Source organism: Panthera pardus, unplaced genomic scaffold (assembly GCF_024362965.1).
Source record: "Panthera pardus isolate Hobbes unplaced genomic scaffold, ASM2436296v1 HiC_scaffold_13, whole genome shotgun sequence".
Lineage (NCBI taxonomy): Eukaryota > Metazoa > Chordata > Mammalia > Carnivora > Felidae > Panthera > Panthera pardus.
In genome coordinates this window covers 193223764-193250624 of record NW_026526688.1, presented here as the reverse complement: position 1 = coordinate 193250624, position 26861 = coordinate 193223764, and the positions used below count along the sequence as shown (strand labels likewise).

Genomic DNA, 26861 nt, shown 5'->3' with positions numbered 1-26861 from the left:
AGCCAAAGACCTGTCGGTTGCAAATCATAGACCAACTCAGTCAATTTAGGCTCAAGAGGGGATTTATTGTGTCTCAAAGAACTCAAGGTTAAGAGGCACAGCTGGGGGCGCCTGGGTGGCTCAGTCTGTTAAGCGTCCGACTTCAGCTCAGGTCATGATCTCAAGGTTCTTGGGTTCAACCCTGCATCGGGTTCTGTGCTGACAGCTCAGAGCCTGGAGCCTGCTTCCGATTCTGTGTCTCCCCCTCTCTCTACCCCTCCCCTGCTCATACTCTGTCTCCCTCTGTCACAAAAATAAATAAAAAACATTAAAAAAAAATTTTTTTTTAAAAAGAGGCACAGCTGAACTACACAGTGGACCGTAAAGATTGGGGTGGCTCTTCTGAGGCCCGTGGTCTCTGTTGCTCACTTCCTTCTGTGGGTTTGCTTTATTCTTCTCCCTGTGAGGGAAGCCATCCATTCAGCCAGGGCACCGTCCACAAGCATCAGCTTCTCAGGAGAGAAGCTGAGGGTTCTAACTTGGGTCAGGTGTTGACCCATGGTCTAATCACCTATATAACCAGAGAGGCAGGGTCCCCAGGCCCAGGCCTGAAGGTGGGGAACAGTTCTCAGAGAAGCGGGTGTGAGCAGGGCAGATACCCGAAAGGTGTTATGTCCTAGGTTCTGAACATACACCCTCTGAGCATAAAAATGTGACTTCCCCTTAATCTGCTCTGAGAAATGAGGGATGCCTGCTGTGTTCCACGACACTGGGGCACAGGGCGACCCCTCAACCAGAGTAAGGTGAGCCTGAGTTTCTTATCCCCTTAGAGAACAGAGATGAGCAAGAATTAAAGAAAGAAAGAGTGGCTCCAGAGCTCGGGGGGGTTAGAGCACTGGTCTCGTGAAGTAAGAAGGAGCCAGAATTAAAACTTGGATCTGCCGATGCACCTGCCAGTGTAAGGAGGGAGGCTGCGCTTTCTCGCCCATTCGTCGGGTTCCAGACATTACGCTAAGCCTCTTTCGTGTGTATTATGTCACTTGCTTCTCGCTACGATTGCTGTCTCCATTTTAAGACAGGGCAAATGGCTGGGTGGCTTGTCCAGGGTCATCGAGCTCAGTCTGATCCACAGAAGAACTCCGTTCTGGCCTGTGGCACTTTCTTTCCTCCCCAGGGTCTTCCCGTGAAATTGATCCCCCATCCAGTCTTTTGCCCTATTGTTTTACTAAGTCTTCCACCCGTCACAGAACATCTGACGTCACCCACTGTTCCCAGCATTTGGTCACTAGTAAGTGTACATTCAAGCTCTTGAATCTCTGAGGAGCCACAGCCCAACCCCTTCACCTTGATTACGTCACGGCTCAACCGTGGAGAGTAAAGCTGTCTTTTAAAATAACGTACAGGTGTTTCTCTTATCTTTGTCTCTATAGAATTTTTTTTTTAATTTTCTTAAGTTTCTTTATCTGAGAGAAAGAGAGAGAGGGCAGGGGAGGGGCAGCGCAGAGCCTGACACGGGGGCTTGAACTCAGAAACCGTGAGATCGTGACCCGAGCCGGAACCAAGAGTCAGACACATAACTGACTGAGCCACCCAGGCGCCCCTCTACAGAATACCTTTTAAGTGTTAAACCATTTCATTCAAATTACAAGGAAGCTTAGTTGATCCTCTGTGCTCTACATTTCAGTGTAGGCTCACCCAGACAGCTCAGATATCAACTCGTGCATTAAGCCCACCTGAATCTTGACCCTCTACCCTTGCATCCAACTGAATAGGACTTTTTCTTCTTCATCCCCCTCTCTGTACTCTGATGGCTCGCGCCCATCCTGATGGGCTAATGTGTATCCCACTGTATTGTGATTATTTCTTTACGCGTCTACCGGCCATTTTAGCTGGAGCTGCAGTGTGTCTGATTTGTCTTTGCAGCTCCAGAGTCTAACACAGGGCCTCAAATACCGTGGGCACTTCACAGATGTTTCTGTAATGCTGTAATCGATGGCGTTCCAGAAAGAAAAAGGGTTTCTCTGGCAGCTGTTGTGTTAAATAGTCTACTCTTATTGTCTCATGGTTTGTCTGAAACTCTTATCTGGGAAAAGGTTAGACAGTTTGGTAGAAAGAGAGAATTTCTACTTTGCCTGGTAATGAATATGAAATACTTGGTAAGTCATAAACTTCAGTACAAATATGCAGGTGCGTTGTTAGGATGAGGGGAGTGGTGGCTGGGAGAGACCCTCCGGAGGTGACCTTCGTTTCTTTTTGTTAAGAATCCCAAAAGGGATGGGGCGCCTGGGTGGCTCAGTCGGTTAAGCGCCAGACTTCGGCTCAGGTCACAACCTCACAGTTTGTGGGTTCGAGCCCCATGTCGGGCTCTGTGCTGACAACTCGGAGCCTGGAGCCTGCTTCAGATTCTGTGTCTCCCTCTCTCTCTCTGCCCCTTCTTGGCTCACACTCTGTCTCTCTCTGTCTCTCAAAAGTAAATAAACATTAAAAAAAATAATAAAAAAAAGAATCCCCAAAGGGAAAGAGGGCAAGACCCATAGATCCTAACTCTAGCTAGGAATCTCTGAGCGCCTCTTTCCCAGAGAGGCATGGCAGGGCCTGGAGAGAGGGTCTTACTGAGGATAGGTAGCTCGAGGTTACTGGAAAGCGCAGGGTCACGGAGAATGCAGTGGGAGGGGAACTGGACGAGATGGGGCAGACTGGCCAGGGAGCTGAAGATTCGGCCACTCAGTTCCCAGAGGAACTGAGGCTCTCTCTTGTTGGAGGAACAGATTCCTCACTAGGGCACCCCCTGGGAGAGGAGTGGGTGGAGAGGACCCTTTTCTCCGTTCCGGCCAAACATGCAGGCCTAGCGGTGGAAGAAGCTTTCTGAGGTGGCAACAAACTTAAGAAAATGTCTGTCACCAGAGCCATACGTCTTCGGAGAAGCCACCTTGCTGAGTATCTCATTAGACCTTTCTTGTCATTAATTTCTGTCATACATTTTCCCTCCTAGCAAATTCCAGCAGCCATCAAGGTCTTCAAGGACTTTCAGCGAAAAGCATGCTGCCTCCCCAACCACACACAGCCCAACCCACAGTGCTGACTACCCCCTCGGCCAGGTGAAATACCTCAATTCTGGGTTTCTGCTTAGAAGCTTGCCCCTTAATAACTGCCTACAAACTTTATCATCTCTTTTCCGCTTCATTTTCTTTGGAAACATACTCTTTGGTAAACATATTCTACCTCTGCTAAGAACAAAATAATTCAGCTAATCGTTCTAGACTCTCATGATCCGCTCTTGTGTTTAAGGTTTTAGTGCGTCCTTTTGTAGAAGTTTCTTTTCAACGAACGATTTGCCACACAACTACAGCTGAAGGACCAAACCCCAGCTGGAATGAAGAACTTGAACTTCCATTTAGGTGAGCATATTTTCTTCTTTAGGGAACTATAGGATATTTTGAAGAAATGTGAGTAAAATGGAGCCCCGGGGGGAAAAGGCCACAGTGAAAGGTTCTACAGGAGCCTGACACTGAGTCCCATTCTGTTGCTCTTGTACCACAGGGGACCCTGACCAAGACTAAAATGGGAAAATGTCCAACTTTTGAAACTCGGGTTCATTGTTGGGACACGCCCATGCCTCTCCAGGCTCTGGCTTTTTGTGGCCCTAAGTTTCCCATTCCCTTGACCCCATGGCCCCTACACTGCTTTTCCTTTGTTCCTCGTCTCCCTGACTCTGGAAGCTTCAAATAACCTCTCTAGTCTGGCACTCCCTATTTTCCACAATTATGCTTTCTTCCTCGCCAGAAATAACACATAGGGATTTAAAACTTTAATTAAATGATTTTAGATATTTAAAAGACTCCTTATTTCAGACCTTGATGCTTCCTTAGAAATTACCATTCTACTTTTACAGCAATCAAAACCCACAGGTGGAAGTACCTTAGAGACAGAGCAAGGCTTAGAGCCAGTTCGGTCAGAAGAGAGGGACACACGGGGCGCCTGGGTGGCTCAGTGGGTTAAGCGGCCGACTTCGGCTCAGGTCATGATCTCGCGGTCCGTGAGTTCAAGCCCCGCGTCGGGCTCTGTGCTGACAGCTCAGAGCCTGGAGCCTGTTTCAGATTCTGTGTCTCCCTCTCTCTGACCCTCCCCTGTTCATGCTCTCTCTCTGTCTCAAAAATAAATAAACATTAAAAAATAATAATAATAAATTAAAAAAAAAAAAAAAGAAGAGAGGGACACGCACCACTATTATGCATAGAAGAAGCATAAAGAATGAGAAAACGTAAAGGCAAAATGCTTGACAAAATACACACAGTGGCCTGGTCTTGGGCCGTGCCACAGAGCAGCCAGCTTGGGCCAGGCCCGGACTCAGAGCAGCGACAGTACAGGAGAGGAACCTCGTGCCTGCACTGTGTTTGGTTGTGGGGAAAGTGAGTGGGAGGCAGGGACCATTCAACCAGCCATATGACACTAGGAGGTCTATGACTGGGGAATGGTCTGCCAGAGAAGCATCTTCTACAGCCCAGTTGCTTAGGAAATCTGCATTCCGGCACGGGTGCCAGCTAGAGACTTTGAACGTAGCCTGTCCCCCGAGCCAACCCAGCTATGGCCAGCTGGCTCCTGGCAGGGCTCACCACGCAGGTTGCGGGGATGACGGGAGACTCGACGGGACAAGCCAGCAGATGGAGGGGCAGAGGGCGGTATCTCTCTGCGCGGGGCCTCTAGTCTAGTGCCCCTTCCACTCGAGTATAGGGATTATGTTATCGAATCCCAGGATAAAGATAAATATTCGAGGTGAAATCACGGCTTTTAATCCTCATATCTATGCTCATATTTGGGTATTTTTCACACTGTGAGATCTGAGTGCTCATTGCTTCCATTTTGCCCATGTTCATAGTCCCGGGTCACGTGTCCCCATTTGCAGGGCCCCCAATGGAGACTACAGCACAAGCAGTCTGCAGTCAGTGAAAGATGACGTGTTCATTAACATTTTTGATGAAGTGCTCTATGATGTCCTCGAGGTGAGTTCACAGTGTTGAGGAGGACGTCTGCACTCATTTTCATGCCCTCCACTCATTCTAAGTCCCTAACTCATTTCCCATCTCTGTGGCGTTTGAAATGTTTGAAACTTGACATGTATAAACGGGAAAAGGAAAAGGGAGGGAGGGAACTAGCTTTCTTATTTTCAGCTGAGTGTCTGCTACCTTCCAGAAATTGCACTGGGTGCCTAGCATACATGGTCTTAATTCTAGAATAACTTTGTGAAGTAGACTGTTAAATCTCCAATATAGCGGGGCACCTGGGTGGCTCAGTCGGTTAAGTTATCGATTCTTGATCTCAGCTCCGGTCTTGATCTCGGGGTCTTGAGTTCAAGCCCCACAGTGGGCTCTGTGCTGGGCATGAAGACTACTTTTAAAAAAAAATTAGTTGGGGCGCCTGGGTGGCGCAGTCGGTTAAGCGTCCGACTTCAGCCAGGTCACGATCTCGCGGTCTGTGAGTTCGAGCCCCGCGTCAGGCTCTGGGCTGATGGCTCGGAGCCTGGAGCTTGTTTCCGATTCTGTGTCTCCCTCTCTCTCTGCCCCTCCCCCGTTCATGCTCTGTCTCTCTCTGTCCCAAAAATAAATAAAAAACGTTGAAAAAAAAAATTAAAAAAAAAAAATTAGTAATGGGGAAACTGAGGTTCAGAAGGGCTAAGTGACATCGTTAGGGTCACTAAACGATTAAGTCACTGAAGCAGAATGTGACTTAGGGCTGCCTAACCTAGCTCACATAGTTTCAGCTAAACCCCCGCTACCTTCCTGTGGCCACGTTAATCAAATGTGAGGCTGAAGTTCTTAAACAATTACTGCCTCCCACCTTCCTTCAGGATGACCGTGAAAGAGGAAGTGGAATCCACACCCGTATTGAGAGACACTGGTTGGGATGCGTGAAGATTCCATTTAGCACGATATATTTCCAAGCCAAGGTAAGCACCTAAAGCCAGAATTCCATGGGAGTGGGGAATGGCTGTGTCCGTTTTTCCTATTACAGCTTTCTTGGCAGGTCTGTGCCCTCCACACTGAGGGAGCCTATATGCAAGTCGTTGTCAGAAAGATGAAAAGCCGTCGATCTTCTGTCATATTTGCGTGGCTTATTAAACATCGATCTCCCTTGGAGGTAGTAGTTAATGTAGGGCTGTTCCAATCTGAGAATTTTTCTGTCATTTAAATAGAAGTGAGGCAGAAGGTGGGACAAAGTGGAAACTTGTCAAAATGACAAAAGTGGAGTGGATGGACGCCAGAAACGAACTTAAAGGGAACAAGCAGGACAGTGATAGTCCATTGAATCAAGTGCATTCTATTAATGTTTCTAGAGTCCTCGCTATTTCAAACATGAAAAATGGTTAGCACGATCTCATTCAGCTGAGACGCTCTTCTTCAGAGTCTAATGATTTTGCTTAAGGGGACCCATTAGGTTAACAACTCTGGGACAGTGAAAGATTCTGAAATGGCTTTAATATCCTGGTATTAAATCCATGGCAACAGGCGGCTTTGAGCCGCAAGACTGTAGCTAATCTCACACAGCGACTGAGGGAACGGTTTAATTCCACACGTGGCGACCACACAGAGCAAGTGTCGCCTGGGCCACACAGTCTCCAGCAAGCCTGGGGCTTGGATGGGTTGGAATCTCCAAGATAATTGGAATTGCAGTTCTCCCCCTAGACAAAGGGACAGTCTACAGGTGACGCTTCAGTGATGTGCTGGCCAAAACATTTTCGTGTCCCTCTTTGAATAGATTTTAAATGGAAACAAAAAAATTAAGAGCTCATCAGTTTGTAAACGAAAGTGCCATGTTATCCGGCAATGCTGAATTTCACACCTGGAAGGGTACTCGGAGGTAACTGCTCCAAATCCCTTCTGGATAAATGAATCTCCTTTACGGCATTCTGGTAATATCTATACTCTGTTTGAGTGCCCCTAGAAACGGGGAACTCACGACTTCATGAGGCAACTTGCTCTCTTTGCCATAGCTCTCTGCTACAGACTTCTTCCCTGAACTGTGCCATAATCTGTGCATCCCTATCCGTAGGTCCTGGTTTGGAGCTACACATAACAAGTAGAATCCTGACTCACTAATAATAGTAGGAATGACTATACTTGTCACATATTACATGCCATTACCTGCTAGTCTGTATGTCACCTCATTTAATCTCACAACAACCCAATAGGCTTTACTGTCGCCATTTTACAGATGACGAAACAAGCCTCGCGAGGCGAAGTCACTATCAAATCCCAAAGCTTACAGGATTCACTTTTACCAACTTCCCACAATGCTCACATTGCTTATCCCTGGGGAATGAGATTGGTAGAGGGAGAGAGAACGATTCAATGTTTGGGTTTATCCATTTCAATGTTACTTCTGAGAGTGATGTTATTACATTTGTCATTTAAGTTTTCTCTGACTCCAAAGCTCGTACCCTTACGTGTACCTGCAGGGGACTTTTGGCAGTATCTGGAGACATGACTGGTTGTCACAGCTAGCGGGGGAGCCATTGCCATCTTGTCCGTGGAGGTCAGGGATGCTGCCAACCCCCCACGATGCAAGGACAGCCCCCCCCACAGACAGGCCCCAAATATCAACTGTGCCCAGGTTGAGAAACCCTGTCTGAAGTCCTTGCACCAATTATTTGGAGACAGTGCCCGTTGCTTCCTGGGTCATCAGATGTGCTCCGTTCTTTCAGGTGCACTTTGTATGGCTTGTTTCTGTATCCTTGTCCCTGTACTCTCTCACCTGCCTGGGTGCAGGCTTCAGGGGAAAGCGCCGACGTAAGGAGGAAAATAAATAACAGCTCACTTAATTCCTCGCTGGAAGGCATAGTCACTGAAAGTTGAACTTCTTTCTCTATTTCTTCTGAGACATAAATGCCGCTAAAGACTGAAATGAAAACCGGATTCTCCATAAGTCGGTGAATTTCAAGTTCCAGCCCTGAATAGTTGTGTAGCCCTAGACAATCTTTAATAAACTTATTGTTGGACTGGCTAGGCCAAAATGAAAAGTCCTGTCTTTTGGAACCTCCACAGAAGCCAGGTCAATTTACGTGAGTGGCTTGTAATGCATTAAGCCCACATGTATCGAGCACCTGCTGGGTACACAAAGCGCTGCTCTACGTTGGGAAAGGGTGATAGAATAGTGGGTGAACTATAATCCTATTCATGGAGAGAAATCTGGTATCTGGAACAAAGTGATAGATGTGCATACAACTGTAAGGTCTGCAGAATGTGCCATGGTAATAGCAGAAGAAACAAACTCGATGTGAGGCTGCTAGTGATTACAAAATAATTCACAAAGGAGATAACATCTGGCCTGAGCCTAGAAAATAGAATTAATACTCTGAAAGGGGGGATGAAAAGCTGGGGCATTCCAGAAAAAGGGAATGGCTTCTGGCCAACGCTTACTGAGCACTGAGCATATGCCAGGCATTTTTCTTAGTATTTTACATCTACTCATTCAGCACACGTAACCACCCTACAAATGGGTACTATTATTGTCTCTATAAATGCACAAGCTGGGACACTTGGAGTGTAATCCAGGATTGGAACCCAGGTGACATACTGTCACATCAACCTGAGTAGCTGGTACGTGCTCTGCTGAACTGGGAAGAGGCAGGGATGTAGAGAGAGCTCAGGACGACATGCCCAGAAGGATGGGGTGATCCTTGAATGCCAGTCTGAGCAGTCTTTGTTGGATTCATCGGACAGCGAGGAGTTGACACTTGCCTTTGAACTTGGGTTGGAAAACCACCAGGGTGTTTACCAAGTCATATGTTGTTCACAGATTGATGGGACATTTAAAATAGACATTCCCCCCGTTCTCCTGGGCTACAGTAAGGAACGGAGCATGATTATCGAGCGGGGTTTTGACTCCGTGCGAAGCCTGAGTGAAGGCTCCTACATCACCCTGTTCATCACCATGGAGCCTCAGCTGGTTCCCGGGGAGTCGGTTCGAGAAAAGGTAACCCTGCTTCCACTTTAGAATCGCGTGTCTGATGTTCATGAGACACGAGGAATGCTTGCTATGCTTTTATAAACGCAGAAGCCGTGGCCCAAGCAGAGGTCTCCTTGCCAAAGTTTCCGTTCACTACCCTTTCGGTCTGGACAAAATGAGGGGAGACTGTGGATTTGTGTTTCCATTGAGCTGATCATTAGATTGATCAACAACTTAAAATTCCAGGCAACTGTAACACATGCTCCAGGTGTAGAAGAATTTTCTTAAAGGAAGAAAAAAAGCAGACTACTCTTTTATCTTGACGTTTATTGGCAAGCGTGCCGAAATACATTTCCACGTCTGACCTCACATCCCTGGTTGTCCTGTGTGTTGAATCAATTTATAGCATCGTAAGGCTAGGTGACCTTCAGGGGTCACCTCATTTCAGTGCCTTCAGATACTGTAGAACACAAATACTCTAATTCTGGATGGCTCTAGAACAAAGAGTTTCCAGAACTTCCATTGGTTAGCAACTATTTACCAACCCTCATAGCTGGGAGACACTTTCTTAATATAACTTGCTTCTGCAGCACTGATGTGCGCTGTCCTCATTGGTTTGGGGAGAAAGTTACTGATCATGACCTCTTAATACCATAATACAATAACCACCACCACCACCATCATGTACTGAGTTTTTACTCTGTCCTCGGCCCCGTGTCGGATAGTTGACGCACATTCTCTCTTAATACTGACAACTGTAGTGTATGGTGGGGTCTCGGATTGAGACATGAGGAAAGTGAGGCTCAACCCTCCAGATTCACCCAGGCAGGAAATGCATTTATCAATTAAATGTCTGACTGAAAATCATATATATTCAACAAATATTTACTGCTGATGTGACAAGCATTTTTCAGGTACTGGGAATACAACAGCCTAGAAAAGCAGATAAAAATTCCACAGAGCTCACGTTCATGTGTAAGCCCAGCATGTTCCCTCCTAAACTAACCTGTATGGATTCTCATGATGATTCTTTCGTTTATCCCTTGTAATCAACACTCAGATGGAGAATGGGGAAATGAGCACATTCCTCTGTTTCTTTTTCAGCACTACAGTCTGGTTCACAGAGACACATACTATTACTATTCCCCTTTGCAAGGATTATTGGAAAAATAAATCTACGGAAATTCAAATTAATCTTACATGCTAGCCTCTGTCACTAAAGCTGTGACAAATATGGTCTCTAGAAAACATGCCAGATAGGAATGCAAGCTGGTGCAGCCACTCTGGAAAACAGTGTGGAGGTTCCTCAAAGAACTAAAAGTAGAACTACCCTACGACCCAGCAATTGCACTACTAGGTATTTATCCATGGGGTAAAGGTGTGCTGCTTCGAAGGGACACATGCACCCCCATGTTTATAGCAGCACTATCAATAATAGCCAAAGTATGGAAAGAGCCCAAATGTCCATCGATGGATGAATGGATAAAGATGTATATATGTACAACGGAGTATTACTCAGCAATCAAAAAGGATGAAATCTTGCCATTTGCAACTACATGGATGGAACCGGAGGGTATTACGCTAAGCGAAATTAGAGAAAGACAAATATCATATGACTTCACTCATATGAGGACTTTAACAGACAAAACAGATGAACATAAGGGAAGGGAAATAAAAATAATATAAAAACAGGGAGGGGGACAATGCATAAGAGACTCATAAATATGGAGAACAGAGGGTTACTGGAGGGGTTGTGGGAAGGGGGATGGGCTAAATGGGTAAGGGGCACTAAGGAATCTACTCCTGAAATCATTGTTGCACTAGATGCTAATTTGGATATAATTTTTTTTTAATTAAATTTAAAAAAAAGAAAGAAAACATGCCAGAATATATGCATTTCAAAATATTTCTAGGAAGTGAAACGTATATTCTGGATGGTTTTCTTTATGTGTAAACTCAAGATAAAAGCCAACAAGCATGTTTACACAAAAAAAATGCTCCCAGACAAAAGATGATTTTGCTATTTCCATGTATTCTTAACAGAGGAAAAAGCACCCCATCTGGAGGTGAGCTTCCAAAACCCAGGAAAGCAGTCTGTCTGTGACTGTGGCTGAGAGGCTGAAAACCAGAGGCTTCTTAGCACCCGACGCCCTTCGGGGCACTAACCCCCTATCACGGTTCTGAGCTCCGAGACAGGACGCCCTCCCTGAGTCCTGCAACCTTCCCGCCTCCGGCCAGGTAACGAGGCTGTTTGCTGCTGCCTTCAGTGGCATTTCACTGCCCCTCTGTGGCTGTGCGGAGCATTTCTCTTATGCCTCTGAAATGAGGGCTTAAGAATCCCCGTTGGAGGACAGGTTCTTTGCTGCTATTTGATAAGGAAGGCATGTGGACTGATGCCCCCTGATGTCCTGGCGGAAAACACTACTCAGTGATTTCCCCTGCAGATTATTCGGGAAAGAAAAGCTCTCACCTGAGGATAATAGAGGCCAGAACCTTGAATTGTTTTTCCACTTGCCAGCAACTTCCAGGATTAGGAGACTGGAGTCTCCCCTCCGTCGTCCCATAGGGAACCGTTCCATAGGACTTCTTAAAGGGATTTACTCATGGAATTTTCTTAAGATGCAGTAGCAACTCCTCAAACTCCTACTGTAACTACTTTACATTGTCTTCATAGAAGTTAAGTTTTTTAAAAGTAGATTTTTTTCTGTTAATAAAGTCTTCCTCTCATTTCTTTCTCCTTTCTTGCCTCTGATAGATGAGTGACGTACTTAAAAAGGTATACCAAGCATTTTGTTTTACATTTGTTGGTCAGTAGTTCTAAGGCTTCTAATTAGCTGCTTTTTGTCTCCTGCCACTTTGTGGAAGCTGCTGGATGCTAGTGTATGTGTGGTCCCTTGGCAACGAACCACAGATGTCTGAATTTCCGTGAAGAATGTCCAGCCTTGTCTTTCGGCCCGTTTCGTTTGGTCAGAAAGATTCTTATTTAGCCTGGAATGTAGGAAAAGTCATGGGTGTGAATGTCACCTCCATGCTGGGCACTATCTCCAGTTTCCAAGCCTATGAAATCCATGAGATGCTTCTTGCCGAGACAGCTGCAGCCCTGACGGTGATTTGTCGTGGGTGGAGCTGTCTCAGTGTGGCTATTCAAGAGGATAACCACGCTTAAGTTTCAGTAAACACTGACACGAACCTACAGGTCAAAAAAATAGAGCCAGTCAAGAAACTTCCAGGTTTCATTTTGAATCAAATAGTGAATTTGTCAGTTAGTCCTTGATTTGTTTCATAATAAACCAACCCAAATTCTTTTGGCACTAAGCTTTCCCTTGGTACTTCTTAGATCACTAATAAAATGGCATACTCCTCCTTAAATCATTGTTTTGCTCCATTAAATGGCATCCTGGTGGCCGAAGCAAGTAGCAATGACCATTAAGAGATACTTATTTAAATGCTTACCTCGTGTATGCTCTGTGCAGAGAGGAACACAAAATGATTCAAACACGGGCCCTGCTCTCACAAAGCACTAGTTACATAGTCAAAACACACAACAGCACGTCCAGCTCCAAGTGGTAGAAAAAGGTTTCAGGGCGCCTGGATGTCTCTGTCGGTTAAGCGTCCAACTTTGGCTCAGGTCATGATCTCGAGGTCCGTGGGTTCGAGCCCCACGTCTGACAGCTGGCTGTGCTGACAGCTCAGAGCCTGGAGCCTGCTTTGGATTCTGTGTCTCCCTCTCTCTGCCCCTCCCCCGCTCACACTGTCTGTCTCTCTCAAAAACAAACATTAAAAAATTTTTTTTCAAAGAAAAGAAAAAGGTTTCGACACAGTTTTTCAAACTGGGAAGGCCAATAATCAGTACTGATTCCAGGTTTCTGTTGCTCTTTCTGGGCAATGCTTATTTGGCCTCTTAAGTATTCCTCTAGCACCTGTGTATTTAGAATCTCTGGGCAAGTATCTTAAGTACCGGATTGCTTATTAATGCATTCCTCTAGACTAGAAGTTGCTTGAGGGTACTGGTTCATATTCATTTATCCACAGTGCCTGGAACCTTTTAGATTCTCAGCAAATATTTTCCAAATAGTTGGGTGAGTAAGTAAATGAATGAGTTTAAAGCAAACCGAGTTGAATTCCACTGGGTGCTTTGTTTCATACCACCCTTGTTTCGTAATTTTTCATCTTTGTAAAGTTACAATGATTTCTGGCATGACAATTCTGTCCTAGGAGTCTGTGACACGCCCATGCCAAAGTCTCAGAAGCTCGCCTTTTTCATTTGTTTATATATCCATCATAACCATACATTGGGCAGCTCCCACTATGCTCAGTGGTAGGTGGTACCAGATCAATCTGAGTCAGATGTTCGGATTCGGATGTCGGGGACACCCCGTGAGAGTATATAGGAGGCATCTGGAAACGTCTCCATCCTACATCCTACCTAACCCCCACAACCACTACCCCAATTTTTCGGGATACAGAAATCAAATTAGAAATTGGAGCCACAGTCTAGCTCCAGTGTAACAGAAATCAAGAATAATTAGGATAGCCTAGATTCTATCCCAAGTCAGAAAAAAGTCACGGGTTGTTTTCCCATTCATTCACTTGACAATATTTGTTACATGCCTCCTTTAGGTATTATGTGCCAGGTAGTATCCTTGGTACTGGAGATAAAAAAAAATAAGATCGAGGGGCACCTAGGTGGCTCAGTCGGTTAAGCGTCCGACTTCAGCTCAGGTCACAATCTCGCAGTTTGTGGGTTCGAACTGCACGTTGGGCTCTGTGCAGACATCTCAGAACCTGGAGCCTGCTTCGGATTGTGTGTCTCCCTCTCTCTCTGCCCTCCCATGCTCATGCTCTGCCTCTCTCATTAATAAATAAACGTTAAAAAATTTAAAAAAAAATAAGATAGAAACAAAATCTTTGACTTCAAGAATCTTATTCTCTGGGGGAGACAGAGTAAACATATCAGTGGTTTTGAATGCTAATAATAATAATAATAATAATAATAAAGCAGAGTATGAGAAGGATAGCTGGCTGCATTTCCATTCTCAAAACAAACAGATTTTCAAGCACTGCCTAGATTCTAAATCCTACTTGAAAATTAACTTTCCTAATAAAATTTTATTTGAGTTTGTCCTGAAACACTGCAGAATATAAGCAACCATGCATATGTTATTATACTAAGCAACAGAAATCTTGTAAAAACATTTAAATATCTGCTTTTGGCAAGCTATTCTTTAGTAATCGCTTTAGGGGGAAAATTACAACATGTGTCTAAGGCAACTAGAATTTGTTCTGCGTCATCTGCTTTAAGTTACTACTAAAAGTCTGGGAATTGGGGCACCCGGCTGCCTCAGCCTAAGGAGTATGCAACTCCAGACCTCAGGGTTGTGAGTCTGAGCCCCACGTTGGGTGCAGAGATTACTTAAAAATAAAATCTTTAAAAGTCTGGGGATTGGTAGCTCATCTTGGATCAGAGAACCACTTAAGATAAATATGATACACTTGATGCTAGTTCTGCTTCTTTTTTTCCCTGAGACCCATTACTATTCTGTATTACATCCATTGTGGATTTAACATTTTTTAACACATCAGTATATATCTGTCGATTTGTTGTGCATTTGACATGAGTTGCTCGAGCTTTGCATTTGAGACGTTAGATTACTGAGCCCCTCTCCCCTCTAAAACCAATGTCAAAATACATATAAAGCTACTGCTTGTTCTCATCAATCAGAATTAGTACATCAGTTTACATTTTATAGGCTGTTCTAGTTTTCGTAGGGCTGCTTGCCTGTTGACTACTTTCTTTCAGTCCTGTTCAATATATTTTAAGTATTTAATGAATCCATCTAATTTTTAGATTATAAATATAATTAAATAAAGCCCTAGGGACACCAGGGCATGACGATATTGTAAGGGGTCACGTAATCGTAGTTCCTGAAGCATACATGTAGTTCCTGTTAACCGTAAGATCTCAACAAATCCTACTGTTGTCTCCCGTAATCATATGTAAACTCCATGGAGTCTTTGTTTGTGAAGTTTGATTCTCAGGAAGATGAGAAATTGCTACAAGCAACGGAGAAGTTTCAAGCTGAATGTGCCTTAAAGTTTCCACATCGTCAATGCCTCACAACAGTGACTGACATAAGTGGAAAAACCGTCTTTATCACTCGTTACCTCAAGCCATTAAACCCTCCACAGGAGCTCTTGGAGGCCTGCCCCAACAACCCACAAGCAACGGCAGTGAGTATTCCATGGCCAATTAGGGCTGCTGCTAAAAATATGTTAAATTTTCAATATATTGCCCTATAACGACCATATTTTATAATACTTAAGATAGTCACTCTATCGAGATCATCAGTGGTGAAAGAAATGATTAACACTTTTTTTTATTACTGTGAAGCTCACTTTCTGTAGAAAAGTCTGAAGGTACCAGAGAGGGTAATAATCCTTAGTTCATTCTTTCAGTGAACAGTTGTGGGTGCCTCCTGTGTCCCGGGCACTATACTGAGTGCCGGAAATTAACCTTTGGAAGATGCTTTACACTTTAGCAACGTCTTCATTACGTGTCCTCCGTCACTTTGTTGGGATTTGAACCTAGGCCTCTGACTTCCGAACTCATGCACTTTCTACTATAGCAAGATAACTATTCAGTGTTATACTTAGTATTATAGGCATCATTGAATTCAAATTAAGCAAACGTTATCTCCAAGATTTGAGGATGTACAGCATGTAAGCCGGGACCACAGAGCACATCCATGCTGGGCCACTAAGTACACAGGCGCATCTCTGCCTGTTAAACATTCTTTTTTTTTTTTTTTCAAATTTTTATTTAAATTCTAGTTAGTTAACATATAGTGCAATATTGGTTTCAGGAGTAGAATTTAGTGATTCATCACTTATATACAACACCCAGGGCTCATCCCAACCAGTGCCCCCCTTAGTGCCCATCACCCATCTAGCCCATCCTCCATGCACCTCCCCTCCAGCAACCCTCAGTTTGTTCTCTGTAGTTAAGAGTCTCTTACGGTTTATTTCCCTCTCTGTTTTTATCTTGTTTTTCCTTCTCTTCCCCTATGTTCGTCTGTTTTGTTTCTTAAATTCCACATATGAATGAAATCACATGGTATTTATCTCTGACTTCTTTCGTTTAGCATAATACACTCTAGCTCCAGCCACAGCATTGCAAGTGGCAAGATTTCATTCTGTTTGATGGCTGAGTAATATTCCATTGTGTATATTTCCCACACCTTCTTTCTCCATTCATCGGTCGATAGACATTTGGGCTCTTTCCACAGTCTGGCTATTGTTGATAGTGCTGCTATTAAAATCAGGGTGCATGTACCCCTTCGATTCTGTACTTTTGTGTATCCTTTGGGTAAATACTAATAGTGCAACCGCTGGGTTGTAGGGTAGTTCTATTTTTAACTTTTTAAGAAACCAACTATATGGTTTTCCAGAGTGACTGCACCAATTTGCATTCCCACCGACAGTGTGAGAAGGTTCCCCTTTCTCCACATCCTCACCAACATCTGTTGTTTCCTGAGTTGTTAATTTTAGCCATTCTGACACGTGTGGGGTGGTATCTGTATTTCCCTGATGATGAGTGATGTTGAGCATCTTTTCGTGTGCCTGTTAGCCGTCTGTATGTCTTCTTTGGAAAAATGTCTATTCATGCCTTCTGCCTATTTCTTAATTGGATTATTTTCAACAGGCATTTTAACAGAATGATTATTCACCATTCTTAAGTGAATACTGTAACCCAGAACTATCATTAGAGAGTAGATAGTATAGGGAGTAGTTGCTGCTAATAAGTCATTAACATGATAATTTAGCAACAGGTGATGGTGTATCTTTTTGCAGATATAGATATATCAAAAAAAAAAAACAAAACAAAACACCTGTGTTCCACATTTCCTTTACTTTTTTTATTAATCAATTTGTATTAAAAACCATAATAGGGACTCCTTCTATTCCTTCTAGTAAAAGGGAAAAAAAATTTCTCCCAGGAGAGAACATAGAGGAGTGATGAAGAAAATATTTAAACCATTTTTAAAATCATGGCTGACATAGAAATAAGGTCAGGGGGAAAGTCAGAGCCAGGAAACAACAAAGCAGATTCCACACGGGTGACAGCCTGGAATAGCGTTTGCTCTGAGGTTGTCAGATTATTCCTAATGCCTGGACCTGGGCTTTAGCAAGCCACAGGGCGATCGGGAAAGGAGGTAGTGCCAGGTATGGTGCCAGGGCAGGGAGGAGGGTCAAACTAGACACTCGGGTGAAGAGCTGGGACTCTTGACAGGTAATGTCAATGATGAGTAAGCCAGGAAATACCCTGCTTTGCAGAAGGAATCCTGCCTGTTTCAGCCTTGACTCTGGATGGAAGAGAAACAAGATAAGTCTCCCCAAGGAATTCCCAATAACCAAGTTGTATTTTTTCACACCAGGAACTAAAATTCACACTACCTGTATGACCAAACAAAACTTCAGCTGAAAATATAATTGAAAGTATTTCCCTGTTGGTAATGCCCCTAAATCCCTGTCAGAAGGAAACACAAATCTTTCTAGAAGAATGCTCTTTAAACTCAGCCTTAAAGAGAAAAAAAAAAAAAAGTTCCAAAGTTCCAAACAACACAAACATATGATCATTGAAGAAGAAATAAGTCACCATGAAGAGGGTAAGAGTTAGCAAACACAACAAACTACAGAATTGGGCCACAAAGACTGCAGATATTAGAATTATTAGACTTGGCCTATAAAATAGATATGTTTAATAAGTTTAAGAAATCTAAGCAATTGAGGGGCACCTGGGTGGCTCAGTCAATTGGACGTCCGACTTCAGCTCAGGTCACGATCTTGTGGTTCATAGGTTCGAGCTCTGTGTTGGGCTCTGTGCTGACAGCTTGGACCCTGGAGCCTGCTTCGGATTCTGTGTCTCTCTCTCTCTCTGTCTCTGTCCCTCCCCCTCTCATGCTCTGTCTCTCTCAAAAATAAATAGTAATCATTTAAAAAAATGTTTAATAAATCTAGGGAATTGAAAATGAAACAAAAGAAAAATAGGCAGATTGCAAAAATATTGCATAGTACTTACAGAAATATAAAATCATTAAAAATAGAAAGTGAACAAACAGCTTAAGCAGAACATTAAGTACAGTTAAATACAGACTTAAGTTACATACAGGTAAGTACAGAGAGTTAGTGAGCTGGAATTTACATGCAAAGAAATTACTTGGAATATAGCACAGAGATAGCCAAAAAGCAGAAGATGAAAAGGAAAGGTTAAGAGACATGGAGGACAGAGGGAGGAACACCAAATCATATATGAAAGGAGAAAAGCAATGTTCAAAGAGAGCTGAGAATGTGTTAAGATTTGACGAAAGACAACAATCCTCTGATGCAGGAAGCCCAATATACCCTACACAGGATAAAATGAAATTAAAATCTAGGCATATTACAGGGAACTACAAAGATGATCTTAAAGCAGCTGGAGAGAAAACAGATTTTCTACAAAAGAACAATGATCCGACCAATCAACTTCTCAGCTGTACAAATGAAGTCAGAGAAGGAATAATATCTTCAAAAGGCTGAAAGAAAATAGCCATCAAACTCGTCATTTATATCCAGTGAAACTGTCTTTCACACAAACATTGGGAGAATTTACAACCAAAAGAGTCTCACTTAAGGAATTTCTAAAAAATAGCCTTCAAAGAGAAGGAAGGCTCTCAGAAAATCCTAGGTGCGACACTAAACAGTAGATAAAGAAAATGGGAAACTTGTGAGTAAATGGAGACAGACATTGTCTTCATATCAGTAATAACAGAAGTGAGGGTGAAAAGTAGTGACAAAACAAAAATCCTGGAAAAAACTGCGTATATGTCAGGACAGGATTGATGAGGATATTTTAATGCACTTGTATTTCCCAAGAGGAGATTCAAGGTATTTATTAACTTTTAGAGTTTAAGTTAAATATTCACATTGAGATTCCTAGATTAATCACTTAAAAGAATAAAAGAAAGTATGTATAACTTGCAAAATTAACAGGAGATAAGTAATGAAATGGGGGTGAAGAAAGTGGGGAGGGAGAAAAAAAAGAAACAGAAAAAAGTATGAGAAATAAAAAGTACAGAATAAGGTGGTTAAAATGGCCGAAATGTTTACCAGTAATCACAATCAGAGCAAAGAGATTAAACTTTCTGATTAAAAGACAAAGACTGTCCGGGTGCCTGGGTGGCTCAGTCAGTTCAGGTCTGACTTTGGCTCAGGTCATGATCTCACGGTTCGTGGGTCTGAGCCCCACATCGGGCCCACCGCTGTCCACTCAGAGCCTGGAGCCTTCTTCCGATTCTGTGTGTCCCCCTCTCTCTGCCCCTCCCCTGCTTACAGTATGTCTCTCTCTCAAAAGTAAATAAAACCTTTAAAAAGATTAAAAAAAAAAAAAAAAAGACAAAGCCTTGTCAAACTAGATGTTTAAAACCATTTATAGTGGAACTTGACAAACTGATTCTAATATTTATATGGCAGTGCAAAGGGTCAAAGTAGCTTAGACATCTGGAGGAGTAAGAAGGTGTCGGTAGGAAGATTTGCCACACCATATACCCAGACTACTTACAAGACCATAGTAATTAAAGGAAAATGGTATTGACACACAGATAACAGAAAAATGGAAAATAAAAAGTCCACTCAAATATGACACACTCAAACCTGACACATGACAAAGCTGGCATTGGAAATTACTAAGGAAAAGACTGACTATTACATAAATTTCACTGGGATCATTGATTTTTACATATGGGGAAAATAAAAATAGACTCCTACTTCACAGCATTCAAGGGCAGATAGATTGAGTACTTAAATATGGAAGCATTTTTTTTTAAGTTGATTTATTTACTTTGAGAGAAAGCAGGGGAGGAACAGACAGAGAGGGAGAGAGAATCCCAAGTAGGCTCCCCACTGTCAGCCTAGAGTCCGATGTGGGGCTCAATCTCATGAACTGTGAGATCATGACCTGAGCCTAGACCAAGAGTTGGAGGCTTAACCAACTGAGGCACCCAGGTGTCCCTAAATACGAAGGCATTTTTTATCTGTATGACTTGAGGTAGAATTTCTTAAATAAGATAGAAAAAGGCACAAGCTATAAAGAAAAAGAAAAATACATTTGGCCATATTGAAAGTGCGAACTTAGGGGCACAAGGGTGGCTCAGTGGGTTGGGAGTCTGACTCTTGGTTTCGGCTCAGGTCATGATCTCACGGTTCTTAAAACTGAGTTCCTCCACCGGCTCTGAGATCACAACAAGCAGCCTGCTTGGGATTCTCTCTCTCCCTGTCTCTCTGCCCCTCTCCTGCTTGCTCTCTCTCTCTCTCTCTCTCTCTCAAAACTGAGTAAATAAACTTAAAAAAAAAAAAAAAGGTGAGAATTTGGGTTTATCAAAAGACACCACAAAGGAAATGAAAAGCCACAAATAAGGTGTTTACAACATATATAATAGCCAAAGGAATACCAACTAGAACATATTTTTAAAAACACCTGCAAATCAGTAACAAAACGTGCAGAATACTGAAATAGAAACTCACGGTGGGACTTGTCCTGCCAGCCAGGGGCCGTTTCCCCTAGTTATAGCCAGTTGGGCTGGTGATGAGATGGAGGGTAGGAATGTCTTTTATTCTTTGAGTTCAGAGAAGACACAAGAGGCTTCAGACGGGGCCTGAAGGATTGGGCCAAACCTCGCGTCTACCACCAGAGCCCTCTTCCAAGCAGACACGTCCAAGGCCCGGCTACCTCCCAGCCCGTTCAGTGGACTGCTGTCACAGTGCACACGGGGGCCGTGCCGGCCACCGCCACAGCAGAGCGAGCCCTTCCCCCAAAGACCGGTGCCTGGTGCGGGGCCCGCGGCCCGCAGCACCGCCGCACCCCTCCCCCACCCGTGCGTACCGGGAGCGAAGACAGAGACCTGGAGGTTCGTAGGTTTTCCAAAGGAAAAGAGAGCGGCGTTCCTAACCAGGCAAACCCTCACCAAGCAGGTAGCTTGCTGGGTTTGGAACAGGCTGAGAAGAAAAGTAGTGGGACAGCCCTTTGGAGAAAGCCATTCTTCCAGGGCCATTCTCCCAGGACCCCTGCATCTCTTGAGCTCGGCAGGGTTGCTCACCCTCTCTGGTCTCGTTCTTGGCAGGATTCCTTGTTAGAAGTTTTATTTATGTTTTGTGCACCTCAGCTGAGCACGTGAATGAAAGAGTAGCAATTGGAAAAGCTGCGCTTTCTTCATAGCCTGTGGGTCTCCTTACAACGAAACTAGGGGGTTGTGACCCGACCGGCCTACCAACCTACTACGGTGAGATTCATTTGGGAGAAACCAGCTGTAACTGTTTAAAAATCACTGTTTCACTCTGTTAATTCAACAAGGATAGGAATGGCTGTGCCAATACAAGTTTTCTCCTTTGAAACAAACAAAAAAGAGGGGCATCTGGGTGGCTCAGTCGGTTGAATGTCCGACTTCAGCTCAGGTCATGATCTGGAAGTTCCTGAGTTCGAGCCCGAGGCTGCCTCAGATTCTGTGTCTCACTCTCTCTCCGCCCCTCCCCCACTCGCACTCTGTCTCTCCCTCTCTCAAAAATAAAGATTAATTTTTTTTTTTTAATTCAGAGAAGTGTAAACTTGAAAGGCCAAGTAAGCATATGAAAAAGACGTTCAACCTCCTTAGAAGTTGCATGAATAGGAGCTATAACTACAATGATGCCCTGATCTTTGTTTCTAAATACGATTACCCTCTAAAAAGCTCCTTGGAGAAGTGGCTGCTTTTTGGACTGGGCTAGAGGAAATACAAGATGATTGTAGAAAGTCTTTCTAGGGGTGCCTGGGTGGCTCAGTTGGTTGAGCCTCCAACTTCGGCTCGGTCATGATCTCGAGGTCTGTGAGTTCAAGCCCTGCGTCGGGCTCTGTGCTGACGGCTCAGAGCCTGGAGCCTGTTTCGGATTCTGTGTCTCCCTCTCTCTTGCCCCTCCCCCACTCATGCTGTCTCTCTCTCTCTCTCTCTCTCTCTCTCTCTTTCCCTCTCTGTCAAAAATAAATAAACATAAAAAAAATTAAAAACAAAAAAAAAGTCTTCCTATACCATCAAGTAAGGAAGTGCAGGGAAAAAAAAGAGAACATTTCAAAGAAACCTAGGAGCCAGTGTCTTCATCTGTAAAAGGATATTAACAGTGACCTCCTTCCTAGGATGCTTGGAGAGGGTGAAATGAGTGTTAACACAACACTTAGCTTGGTAAGCACTTAGCCCTCACTTCATTCCGCACACATCAATTTTGTGATATATAGAACTCTTACAAGAAAATGAGGTCGAATATCTAGGTATCTACTTTATCAGAAATTAATTTTTTCAAACAGGAACTGTTTAATTATTTTTTTGCTTAAACAGGAACTGGTGGCCCGATATGTGTCATTGATTCCTTTCTTGCCTGACACTGTTTCATTTGCTGGCATCTGTGACCTGTGGAGCACATCTGACGTAAGTAGTTCTCCCTCACAGATTTACCAGTTTGAGCTGACTTCACTGAATATTGGCCAAAGGCTCGTATAATTTTAAATTGCAACATTCATTAGTCCTTATAAAAATCCATTTGGTCATCTGTTTGGCAGGATGAGCTAAATTCTGAAGTATTTTGTCTTTCTGGTTCAATTTGCCCAAGTTCAGAAATTAAGAAAAACTTTTGTTATTTGTACAAATAATAATAAAAAGTACTTCAGATATCTTAATACTGATTTATCCTCCCAGTATTACCTCAGCAATATCCCAGCTTTATTCATTGAAAGAAAAAAAATCAAAATGACACTCTATATTACATTTGGAAATTACATACTCCACAACTGATGGGCTTTTTATGGCAAACCGTGTCATTATTGATTCAGTATGTATTTCCTGGTCACACACCACATATCACACACTGTACTAAACTGTGGCTATGAGCAAAATAAACATGGCCTCTGCCCTCCTGGAATTTACAATCCATGTATGTTACGTTACATCCAAATGGCTCCCAGGTAGTAGGACACGAACACATACCTTATCACAGGTATTCTGCTTCTGGATCTCATGTGGTGCTGTGTTTGCATAAAATTAAACTATGTTATACAACTCCCGTTAAGGATAGCTCTAAACCAAAGAAATTTAAGCACATCTTATTATTTTTGTTGAAATTTAAGTACACTTTAAATTTTTGCTCCCCAGTCTATTTTGGCAACATAATGTTGACAATATTAGAGGTAACATTTCCGTTACCTCAAGACATCTAAAGAAAATATGCAAAGGACAGAGTAATTCGTGTGCTGTAGAGCCAGACTGGCTTTACCGCTTCCTAAGTATTACCTCACCTGTGTTTCCTTTCCTCATCTATAAACCTGGAAGATGAATACTTCCCTCAAGGGTTTATTCTAGGATGAAATGAGGTAATGCATGCAATATGCTTAAAATAATTTGGGGGCAGGGAAAGGGCAGATATGAGTAAGCAGAGCACAAATGATTTTTAGGGCAGTGAAAATTCTGTGATACTCTAATGATGGGTACATGTCATTACACATTTGTCAAAACCCATAGAATGTACCACACCAAGAGTGAACCCTACTGTAAACTGTGGACTTTGGGTAATTAATTATGACATGTCACTGTAGGTTCCTCCATTATTAACACTCAGACCACTCTGTAGGTAGATGTTGATAGTGTGTGGAAACAGAGGTAGATGGAACATTTCTTCTTCCCGACTTTGCCGTGAACCTAAAACTGCTCTAAAAATAGTATTTAAAAACATATTCAACACACAGGGAGCTATTATCTATAAATTCAAAATGAAGAGTAAAACTTTGAAATTTGTCTCCCCTACTCATAGTGTTGATTCTAGGAATCCATGGAATCGATGTCAGAGAATATACCATGTCCGATAGAAGTGTTCTGTTTTTCTTTTTTTTAATTTTTTTAAATGTGTGTTTATTTTTGAGAGAGACAGAGCATGAACAGGGGAGGGGCAGAGAGAGGGAGACACAGAACCCGAAGCACGCTCCAGGCTCCGAGCTGTCAGCACAGAGCCGGACGCGGGGCTCGAACTCACAAACCGCGAGATCATGACCTGAGCTGAAGTTGGACGCTCAACCGACTGAGCCACCCAGTCGCCACTGTGTTTTTCTTTTTTAATGATTTAAAACATAGTATCAAAATCTGGAAACAGATTTTTAAAATAGGTCTATTTATACTTTAAGGCACTAATTTTAACAGTGACTTTTGAAAAATTCTGTATGTCCAATCCAGAATGAAGCAGTCAACCTACACAGTGTAATTTTTCTTTTCTTCCTGTCAGCAATTTCTTGATCTCCTGGCAGGAGACGAAGAAGAGCATGCGGTTTTACTATGTAATTATTTTCTCTCCCTGGGTAAAAAGGCCTGGCTGGTGATGGGCAGTGCTATTCCTGAGGTAAGACCACACAGGCTGGCTCCTACAGAGCACTGTAGTTGTCTAACATGGCTGTTATGTTCCAGAAAATGAACAGTACTAATTTGCATAGCGATCCTTCGAGTTGCAAGGCAAGTGGCCCAGAGATTCCATTACGGGCAGAGAGAACCAGTGATTAGACATGAAATCGTTTTTTCAGTGGCACTTGGACTCTGATCGGTGCTTCAGATCAGGGGCTTTTTTTCGGCAAATCCGAACCGCTGACCACTCAAAGGCCCCACCTGACTCTGTCCTTGTAGTATGAGCCCACACCTGCCCATGTTGCTAAGAATTCTGATTCCCTTAGTGATCTAGTGTTAGATCACCAGTGGCAAGGTGAGAGATCTCCCTTCTCATGCCCGCTGCTTCCTCAGGCACCTGCTACTAAGCAGCAGGTACAGCAGAACAGAGCAGACAACCTCAGCAGCAAAGAAAAGAATGTTAGCAGCTATCTTCTGATATCATTATTGTTCATTTTATTAGACTGGAGACAGCAAGCGATTAGAATTTGTTTCCCCAGCCCACAGCAAATATGCCTCAATTTGGGGTGCGTTTGGGGTAGTTGGGGGTACGAGTTTAGAAAATTCACGTGAATTGAAGCAGTGTATCCAAAGAGTGTATCGAAAAGAGGCCACAGGGCTCTAGGACTCCTCGGGAATTAAGTAGCACGAGTTGCCACTAGGCAGGTAGGATCACATCCGAAAAACGGATGCATTCTCCACCATCATCTTCCAGAGAGCCTGGTAAAACGAAGAGAACACTAGGCTAGGAAGTCACAAGACCCGAGTCCCAGGCTCTGCGTATTCCTCATGAGCTGTGTGGCTCTAAGCGAGTCAGTTCACAACTCTGAGATTTTAAGGAAACTAGGATATAATTTTTACTCTGCCTTCCCCAGAAGGCTGTTGTGAGCAGTAAAGCAAATCCATACAGGAGCAGTAAATGAATAAATGTTCGCTATGAGAATTAAAAAAAAAAACAAAATCCAGTAAGACTCAAGAATTCTGAGTAAAAAGTTAAAGTACTTCTTCAGACTCAACCCCCAAACCCACCCACCCCCTAGGTGTGTTCACTGTTAACAGTTTGGTATGTTTTTCAAAACATCTTCTATGCATTTACATAATTATAAAAGTGTATCAAGTACTAGTTAATGTAGTACTCAGGCAGAATCGTTCGCCTTCTCAATACTTAATCAGTTATCCCTGTTTGGTCTATTACAAGGCAGTAGCAGATACGTGCATTTTGCAAAAAGGAACATTTGATTTCATTTCTTAAATCCAGTGCAACCTAGAACTTCAAACTAGTTTCCACCATTAGCCATTAATTTTAGAAATTAGGGGTCCAACTAAAATAACGAATTGTGTGTGCAAACTAATCTTGACTTCAATTGCATAATTAGTTGGAAGTTGTTTTAATGACTATTTTCCTTCAGGGTCCAACTGCCTATGTTCTAACTCGGGAGCAAAGTCACTATTTAATATGGAATCCCTGCAGTGGACATTTTTATGGACAATTCGATACCTTCTGTCCCTTAAAAAGTGTGGGCTGTTTAATAGGTCCCGATAATGTAAGTATTACCATTGGATCGCTTTTTAATTGACCTGATTTACTATTTTATGTATCAAAAAAATGTATAGAATCATATACATATACCAGTTAAATGTAGTATCAAGCACAGTGGCAACAGTAATAACTTTTAGTTGAATTAGTCGCCTGATCAGCTGAGAAGAATGAGGGTAAGGAAAATATATAGAACTTAGATGCAGAGGACCTGAGTTTGTGTCCTGGCTCTGTCCTCAGTGTGTTTTGAGAGCTAAGTGACGCAAATCTACCACCTGGGAAAACTGGGTCCCTCCCTTCCATCCTTCTTCCTTTTTCTTCCCCCGCCCCTTTCCTCCTTCCCTTCCCCCTTTTAAAGACAGACTCCCAGGACCACCAGGTGATTCTGGTTACACCCAGTTTTGGAGGCACACTTAATTACGAAGGGTACTGTAGAAGACTGGTTAAAAACAGGAGTTACAAGGTCCAAGTACCGGAGTTTAAACTTCAGTGTCATCACTTACTAGCTGTGTGAGCTTGGGAAAGTTTCTTATGTCATACAGCCTCAGCTCCTTCACTGGAGGTAACAATGGTAGCAATTATGTTGTAGAGTGTTGTAAGCTGCAGACGAGATGATCAATGCAAAGCAGCTAACAAACAGGGACAACTCTTTACTAGCTGCTGTCATTCTTTTTATCATCATTCTCTACCTTAGTGGTCTCTGAACTTTAGGCATCTGTCAGAAAAATCATTTGAGCATGCATCCCCAATGTGTATTTTGTACTGAAGCACCATTAACATAGTGTTATATTAGCTTCTGGTGTACAATACGATGATTCAATAATTTTATAGATTACTCAGTACTCACCTTAAGAAATGTGCTCTTGATCGCCTTTATCTATTTCACCCATTCCCCCAACCCACCTCCCTCCAGCAATCACCAG

General features: G+C 43.1%; 1 protein-coding gene across 7 annotated transcripts in view; it reads left to right on the top strand.

Moving 5' to 3' along the window:
• Positions 1-26861, top strand: part of CC2D2A (coiled-coil and C2 domain containing 2A) — a 148632-nt gene that overhangs the window by 107765 nt on the left and 14006 nt on the right. For 3 of the 7 annotated variants that reach the window (XM_019453673.2, XM_053901677.1, XM_053901676.1), the window contains 10 exons: positions 2972-3077; positions 3268-3377; positions 4883-4979; positions 5825-5923; positions 8773-8949; positions 11678-11698; positions 14950-15153; positions 22320-22409; positions 24250-24363; positions 25811-25945. In XM_019453673.2, the coding sequence (XP_019309218.2) occupies positions 2972-3077; positions 3268-3377; positions 4883-4979; positions 5825-5923; positions 8773-8949; positions 11678-11698; positions 14950-15153; positions 22320-22409; positions 24250-24363; positions 25811-25945 (1153 nt within the window). The remainder of the gene's footprint in view (positions 1-2971; positions 3078-3267; positions 3378-4882; positions 4980-5824; positions 5924-8772; positions 8950-11677; positions 11699-14949; positions 15154-22319; positions 22410-24249; positions 24364-25810; positions 25946-26861) is intronic. The other 4 variants (XM_019453675.2, XM_053901679.1, XM_053901678.1 and 1 more) reach the window with 4 other exon arrangements.